The 8,236-nt window shown below is 54.7% G+C and overlaps 1 protein-coding gene across 2 annotated transcripts; it reads right to left on the bottom strand.

The window, feature by feature from the left end:
- Nucleotides 1-1,377: 1,377 nt before the first annotated feature.
- Ficd (FIC domain protein adenylyltransferase) lies at nucleotides 1,378-6,446 on the bottom strand. Of its 2 annotated transcripts, none has more exons than XM_052755045.1 (3): nucleotides 6,174-6,446; nucleotides 5,012-5,367; nucleotides 1,378-3,999 (listed from the first exon to the last, which is right to left on the bottom strand). In XM_052755045.1, exons 1-3 carry the CDS (start codon nucleotides 6,404-6,406, stop codon nucleotides 2,924-2,926), a joined length of 1,665 nt encoding a protein of 554 aa, XP_052611005.1. In that variant the 5' UTR covers nucleotides 6,407-6,446; the 3' UTR covers nucleotides 1,378-2,923. The 2 variants fall into 2 exon arrangements, with proteins under 2 accessions (XP_052611005.1, XP_052611006.1); XM_052755046.1 differs by lacking the exon at nucleotides 6,174-6,446 and adding an exon at nucleotides 6,001-6,155.
- Nucleotides 6,447-8,236: the final 1,790 nt, after the last annotated feature.

Raw genomic sequence — 8,236 nt, 5'->3', positions numbered from 1 at the left:
TTCCTAAGGAGTGTGTTAACAGCTTGTGTAAGCCGGGCGGTGGCGGTGCACGCCTTTAATCCCAGCACTTGGGAGGCAGAGCCAGGCGGATTTCTGTGAGTTCGAGGCCAGCCTGGGCTACCAAGTGAGTCCCAGGAAAGGCGCAAAGCTACACAGAGAAACCCTGTCTCGAAAAACAAAAAACAAAAAACACCCAGCTTGTGTAAGTCCAATCTTGTGCCAGTGTGATTGAACTGTTCAGCAGTGATGCAGACTTGGTTGTAGCAGCCTGACACTGCTGGGAAGAGTTTGACTTCTCACCTTGAGTCCTGCAGCTCCCGCTTGGAAAGCCTCTCGGCAGGGGCAGGGAGAGCCGTGGGGGACAACTCACTGTAGGAGGACTTCGGAGGAGAACACTAGGGCGCCTGTGTGTGCTGGACATTGCTCCTGTGTGAGTTTATGCATCAGTCGGCCATGTGCCCAGCCTAAGTTTTTTTTTTTTTAACATTTAAAAAAAAAATCCCTTTTAAAAAAATGTATGAGTTTTGCCTGCATGTATGAGCGCCATGTGTATGCCTGGTGCCCATAGTTTGGAAAAGGGATCCCATGGAACTGAAGTCAGAGATGGTTGTGAGCCGTCATGTGAATGCTGGAAACAGAACCCAGGTCCTCTGCAAGAGCAACGGGCACTCTCATCCTCAGCCGCTGAGCCAGCTCTCCAGGCCTGTACCGTTTTTAAGTCTAGCCAGGGCTGTGTGCACCCGGGAGCTCTCGGCTCCTGGCCCCCCTCTCTCGGTTTCCGGCCATCTCTTTCCAGACAGCAGGGCACCCATCAGCCAGCAGCCCAAGTTTAGCTCCCATCTGGTAAACGGCAGTTTACCCTTCCTGTAGATCACAGTTTTTAAGGTGTAGGTCTCCTCCATCTTTACTGCACAACGCACACAGACCTTTTTCTAGGCCTTGCCTTTCACTTAGACAACAGCTATGGAGAGCAGGGGCCTCGCTGTGGCCTCGCTGTGGCCTGGGCTCCTCCTGGATCTGTGAGGGAGCTGACTAGGCAGTTCAGGGTGTGCATCTGGGGGGGTGCTGAGAAGACAGTGGCCGTGAGCTAATCCTACTGGGTTTGTGTGGCTTTCCTGATGGTCTCACAGAAACCATCTGGTTCTCACTGGTGGCCAGTACATAGGTATGACTTGATGTTCTCCACAGGGTTCATGACACAGGTGAGCCTTTCCACACGCAGAAGGGCCCACTGAGGGCATCGGAAAGAGAACAAAAATCATTTTCAATCTGGGTAAAAACTTAGTGAATTTAGCTCAGGGCAAGCATCCTGTAAGATCTGTTCTCAGAGCAGGATACAGCTCAGAACTCCCTCCCTGAATAAGACAACACAATCAATGTTATGTAATAAAATACTTTATTAGAACCAGTAATTGGTTAAAATATCTTTCACGTGTATCTAAAGTGCAGGTTCTCACTACAGATATTCGGAGAAAAGCTTGGGGCTGCACTACCATGCGGTGGTGTGCAGTGTGACATTGCAGGCTGGAGAGCTGTGTGTGGCACCACCTCATGCACACATCTTTTCACTCTTCTCAGCCCTGCAGAAACTGCCACTGAGTATCTTGTAAACACCGACACATCAGTTGGCAGAACCTAACTGGGGGTTTGACCCCTGGTGTGAATTTACCATCATCCAAACAAAGAGAAAGTGCAGGACTGTGTGCGACTCCTGGGCTGTCCCTCGGAACAAGTCCACTGACCTCTCCCCTTTCCGACTCAATAGCAGCAGCAGATTGGCACTTAGCCACATGATTGGAAAAAGGTTATCTTTCCTAAGGTGACAACTTTGAAATGCATCTGTATCGGGCACGATACTGTCATGTTACAAGTTACTAGAAAAGCAAGGCCACTGGAGGCTCTACCTATCCAAGGGGACGTCAGACCCTATAATGGCTTTATAGGGGGAGGGGGGTTAAAAACACAGGACAAAGGGGACCAGTCTGGGCTGTGGTCACAGGTGTCTGCTTGCTTTTAATGCTTTTATCAGAAAAGCTTATTTGGGGTAGGTATGTATCTTGGATACATTCTTGTTTTTGATGTTAGGGATGGTGCCTGGGGCGTGGTGCTGCTGGGTAAGCATTGTACCACTGAGCCTCACCTCCAGGTCTTCAGATACGTCCTCTAGGGTCTTCATGCAGGAGACTTGAATGGGAAGTGAAAGCAGACCTGCTTTATGGCGTGATGGAGCAGGTTGACAAGCTTGGAGAACTCTGTCTAAAGCGTCTGGTCTGAGTTGGTGCAAGTGAAGTACAGGAAAAAGAAAAAGCCAAGCTTGGCCTCCCTCCTCAGAAGTTTGCATAGGAAAAGAACATCCCCTGCCCCTCAGGTTAGCAAGTTAATGGCTCAGAGGGTCTTTGGAAATCTGCAGTCGCCCGCTGGAGATGGCAGCGTCTGCTTCCTGTTTTCAGAGGGCTGCTGTGCCAGTGGAAGCGGCCACCACAGCCTCTCAGGAGTGAAAGCCCGCCACAGAGCAGGGCAGGCTTTGCCCAGGACTGCAGCCTTCCCTCTGAAGTCACAGGACCTCAAAGGCATTTGAGGGGCCCTTGTGGCCCTGGGCTTCGCCCTACAGACCTGGCCCCTCTGCCACCACCTTAGTGCAAATTCTGTCTGTAACCCAGGCTCAGACATTAGAGGAGCATGGCCCCTGCTGGGTGCTGGGATCACGGCACCCCTCGGTACTGCTAGCTCACTCAAAAATAAATAAATAACTTGGCTGAAGTATAAATTACCCCAAAGACAAGGCTTAATAATTTAGTTTTCTTTCCCAACTAAAAAACATCTGGAGGTAAAGAATGAATGTCTCCTTTTGCTACTGGGGAGAGCTATGTTTCTAGAAAGGTGTTCTCAGGAGGCTGTCTCCTGGCTTCCCTTGGTGACAAGGTTAAGGCCTCACAGGGAGTGTCTCCTTGAACCCAGAATGGTTGGGCTGGGCTTCCGGCAGCGCCACAGAGTACTCAGTGGTGGCGAGGAGCAGTGTGTCCAGCGTGACCTCTGTACACTTGGCAATGAAGCGGATGAAGGGCCGCACGTCACCCTCATTGGCGACCTCCAACACGTGGTAGTACTCAGACCTCTGCTCCTTGCGGATGGTGATGGGGGGGTACCCCGCCTGCATGAGGATCAGGTTCATCAGCAGGCGGGAGGTCCTCCCGTTGCCGTCGATGAAAGGGTGGATGTACACCAGTTTGTAATGGGCCAAGGCTGCGAACTCCACCGGGTGCAGGTTCATGGCGTCCTCCGAGTTGAGCCACTGCGTGAACTCCTGCATTTGCTTCTCCACGTCCCGGGGGTGGGGTGGGATGTGGTGTCCCACCAGGACCTGGGTCCTCCGAAACCTTCCTGCCTCCACCGGATCCACATACCCCAGCACCCTCCTATGGATCTCTAGCATGTCGTCGATGGTGACAGACCCGATGCGGGAGACCAGGGTGGTGTTAATGTACTTCATGGCCGCGTGCATGCCGATCACCTCGTTCTGCTCCTCCAGGCTCTTCCCTGGCACAGCATAGCGGGTCTCCAGGATGTGCCTGATCTCCGAGAGGGTGAGGGTGTTGCCCTCAATGGCCACTGTGTGGTAGATGTGGTGGTAGTAGGTCTCCTCCATGACCCTGCGCAGCGCCGAGCTCCCCTTCGGGATGGACATGACCTTCTTCACTTTGCTGTCGATGATGCTAAAATACCTCTGGTCGATCTCCTCCACAAGCGGCAGCGTCCGATCCCGGTTGACCAGCGCTTTCTCATGGAAGGGTGAGATGGTCAGTGCCCTGGTGTACAGGTAATCCGCCTGGATGATGTCCTTTTCCTCTTCGGAGAAAATGCCGAACTCATTGAGCGCGTCCACGAAGCCAGGGTCCATCTTGAGGGCGTGGAGGAAGAGCTTGTGGGCCTTCTCCCTCTTGCCTTGCCGCTTCATCTCCAGGGCTTGGTTCAGAGCGGCCTTGGCTTCCAGCTTCCCTGCTGGAAGAGCGCCAGAGAGGCCTGATGAGGAGGGTTGGCCGTGGGGGACACTCAGGAGATGTCCCCGTGTGGGTCTACCATGCTGGTTGTGTTAAACATGCCCCGGGTATGGCCACTCTTCACAGCCCTGTGGGGTGGAAAGCTGTGTCCCGAGCCACTTTACCCTGGGAGACACCAGCTGGGCTCCCCTGCCACCTGCCTGGACATAGTCTGGGCATTGACTATCCCTGTGTTCTCCCTACAATGTGGGAGCTCCGGGTGCCTGCCTTCCCTGTGGTCAGGTGGCCCCATCTCTTGAGCCCCTCCCCTTCAGGCCTGGGGATGCCAACACCTTCCACTCAGCTAATTCCTGGGGCCTTCCCATGCCTGGACTGTTTTTGTTTCTGGCAATTGTGGGGATGAGACCCAGGTCCTTGTATACACCTAGGCCCTTGTATACACCCAGGCCCTTGTATACACCCAGGCCCTTGTGCACACCCAGGCAAGTGTTCTATCGAGCCATGCCTCCAGCCCTGGGACTACTTTTAATGACTCCAGTTGGTGGTAATGTCTAGCTGTCACCACTGGGGGGCAGTGTGCTGGCATGCAGTGGCATGTCACTGTGTACACGGGGCACACTAGGGGAGCGATCCCACTTGGGATGCGGCCCTCTTCCCAGCTCTGTGTTGTCTCTGGGGCTCAGCACTCACACCCAGCTTCCCCGAATCCCTCAGGTGCCCCCCAGTTCCACGCCCTGTGGTTTCCGGCCAGAGCCCTGTTCTCAGGTGCGCATTTCCTTAAACCGCTCCCACTTAAGAGTTGAGATGCAGCTCAGGCCCCACCCTCTGTGAGTCTCCCTCCGCACATGGGGACACCTGTTCTCGGTCACTCACCCAACAGGCGTTCCCGACTGCCGGCCGCATTCACCGTAACACCCTCATGGCCACACACAGGATGCCCACACCCAGGGCACTGCAGGCATGCCATACATATCTGTCTTAACTGACAAGGGCGAGGTGGCCAGTGTGCTCACCTGGAGATGTCTTAGTCTTGACAGTCAGCAGCCTCACGTCCCCAGAGGTGACGCTGAGCTCTGTGGATGGGCTGGTGCACTTGGTGACCACGTGATGCACCCTGTCCAGTTTGCTCCTGAGCAGGTGGAAACCTCTGAGCACGGCCAGGCACTGCTCTTCCACGGCTCCCAGCGGCAGTAGCAGGGCCAGCAGCGACCCCAGAGCCATGCTCAGCAGTGTGAGCCACAGGACGCGGCCCCAGGCTGAGACCCATTTGGGTTCAGCCACTGCCATCACGGAAGCCATGGGCATGAGTGTCATCTGGACTAAGGGCTGGGCCCGGAGCACTTGTCCCGCCACAGAGGGAAAGCCGAATCTGCGAGGAACCAAGCATTGTAGAGAATGAGGCAGGGGGATGGACCTGTTCCCAGTAACGTGATGTCTGGTGGGGACACAGGTGTGAAGAATCATCACACCTTCTAATGCATTAGGGACCAGGGAGAAGGGGGAAGGTACGGAGACTCATAGGGGAGGGTCAGCCTGGAAAGACTCTGATACTAACCCCTAGCTCCTCCTGGGCAGTGAGACAGAAATCTCATGCGTTTACTGAGCACCGACTGTATACATTAAGTCCCATAATAGGCGATAACCCCAGGAGGTGATGTTTCCACCCCGCCCCCTCCAGATGGAGAAACAGAAGTGAAGCCTTCTCAGCCACGACGTCCACCAGTTCACTACCATACGTGTGTGTTGCCACCGGACACCTAGTGTTGGGGGCCACCACTCCTGCACACGCGCGTGTACACACACACACACACACACACACACACACACACACACACCACATTCTTCGATAAGCACGAATGGGCTGGTGTCCTGATCTGTTACCACACGAACGCCGCCTCAGTGCCCACAGTGTTGTGTCCCTTCTGGCCTTCCTTCCCTAGCTTGTCCATCCTGGACCGGGAGCCCAGGGCCTGAGCAACAACAGCGGGTGATGATGCCCCACCTCAGTTCAGGGCGCACACGAGCTTGGGGGCTGGCTGCGGGGAGCAGGTGCAGGTATGCAAACGCCATCTCGCCAACAATAAGCATTTATGGGGCAACTATGGTGTGCCGAGCACTGCGCTGGCCGCCAGCCTTGCATCCTGCCAGAGCAACCCCTGCGGAAGAGCAAGCTACCTGTAGCTCCGGTTTACAGAAGAGGGACGCCGCGGTTCTGACAGGCGGCGCCGGGGCTCGAGGGCCTTATCCGCCACGTCATCACTGCGCGCGGCTTGTGCAGCTGCTCCAGCCCAGCATGCTGGGCTTAACTCCCGCAGCGGGGGGAAACCGAGGCTGGGAGTGGCGCCAGGCCTGCCGCAAGGTGCCGCTGAGAAACTGGCCCAGGATGATGCTCGCGCCCGCCGCACCATCCAAGCCCGCGCGGCCGTTCCTCGGGGCTACAGCCGTCGGCCCCGCCCCCGGCGCCTCGCCATTGGACGGCCCGCCGCCCTCGCCGCGGCGGATTGGCGGATTCCACTTGTCCATCGTCGCGCTTCCGGGTTCTCAAGTTCGCCTCGGCCTCCCTGGGAAAGGCGCGCCGTGTGCCGCTCCTATTGGCTGTCGCCTGTGCGTCGCGTGCGGGCGGCAGCCAATAAGCGGCGGAGGGGCGGAGTCGAGGTCACAGGCCGGTGGGCGTGCTCGCGCCGTGTCTCACCTCCCTGGCAACTGCTACCCTGCTTTCCCTGGCCTCCGCCTAGACTTCGTGTGACTCAGTTTCTCTGGTGTGCAATGTCAGTAGCCACGCCACCCAACATTTCCCACTTCTTAGCCAATCCCCGTTTCGGCGTTTGACCCTTTTCTTTCCCCTCTGTTTTCTTTGTTGCTGTTTTTTGTTTGTTTGTTTGTTTGTCTTTTGTTGCTGTTTTTGAGACAGGGTCTCGCTGCCTACTTTTCAAGACAGGGTTTCTCTGTGTAGTTTTGGTGCCTGTCCTGGATCTCGCTCTGTAGACCAGGCTGGCCTTGAACTCACAGAGATCGGCCTGCCTCTGCCTCCCAAGTGCTGGGATTAAAGGGGTGCGCCACCACCACCCGGCGAGGCCTGCTTCTTAACTGAGTTATTAGGGGCCTGTCATGATATTTGCTTGGTCCTCTCACTTAATTTGATGACTCTGCTGTGGAGCCACACAGCCCTGGGTTCAAATCCCAGCTCTGCCACTTGCAAATTGAGTTGAACTGATTTGATGGTGCCAATCCAGTTTGCCAATCTGTCACCTGCAGGTAATGTGCTTGTGGAATCTTTTTATATTTTTCATTTTATTTTATTTTGAGACGGTAGCTCAAACTGGTCTGGAATTCACGGTGTAGCCCAGGCTGGCCTCAAACACATAGCAGGTCCTCTTGCCCCAACCTCCCAATTAGTGATCATGTTTCTGGGGTTTTGAGTGAGAGTCTATGCATCTGATGGATAGTGTGTTTGATGAGTACTGTCTGTTCAGTAGAGTTACCTTCTTTCCCTGCTGTTATTTTGTGAGACAGGATCTCTCTATGTAGCCCAGGCTGGCCCCAAACTCACTATGTAGACCAGGTTGGCCTCAAGCTCAGAATCCTCTTCCCTCTGCCTCCCATGTGATGAGGTTAACCATGTGGCCACCATGCCCAACCTATCAGAGTCGTTTTGAAAAAAACACCAAGGGGTTATTTATTTTTCTCTGCAGAAGAAAGTTCCAGAGCTGCAGGCTGCCCCAACCCCGAGGAGAGCCTCATTCGGAGTCTGGTGGAGGGGAACTGTTGACCCTCAGCACAAACTACAGTGCCTGGGATCAGACCAGAGTTGATACTTAAGGCAGACACTGGAGGAACATTGTGAAGAGACGGACCAGCTTTCATCCTTGTCTGTTGGGCCCCCAGTTTCTCGCCTCCCATCAGTACAGTGTGGCACATAGTAGATGCTCAAGAAATTTTGCCACTTGAATTGGAAATACCAGCAGCAGGACAAACTGTTCTCGGGATACAGAGTTAGGGTGGTGATTGTCTTGGTCATCTCAGTTAGGTGTTCTGTTGTTGCAACGAAACACCATGACCAAAAAGCATGCTGGGGAGGAAAGGGTTTATTTGGCCTACACGTCCACATTAGTGTTCATCATTGAAGGAAGTCAGGGCAGGAACCTGGAGGCAGGAGCTGATGCAGAGGCCATGGAGGGGTGCTGCTTACTGGCTTGCTCCCTATGGCTTGCTCAGCCTGCTTTCTTTCTTTCTTTCTT

This window comes from Peromyscus californicus, unplaced genomic scaffold, assembly GCF_007827085.1.
Source record: "Peromyscus californicus insignis strain IS unplaced genomic scaffold, ASM782708v3 Scaffold_2__1_contigs__length_46816999, whole genome shotgun sequence".
Lineage (NCBI taxonomy): Eukaryota > Metazoa > Chordata > Mammalia > Rodentia > Cricetidae > Peromyscus > Peromyscus californicus.
The sequence above is the reverse complement of the archived record's forward strand: the minus strand, read 5'-3'. Positions and strand labels throughout refer to the sequence as shown.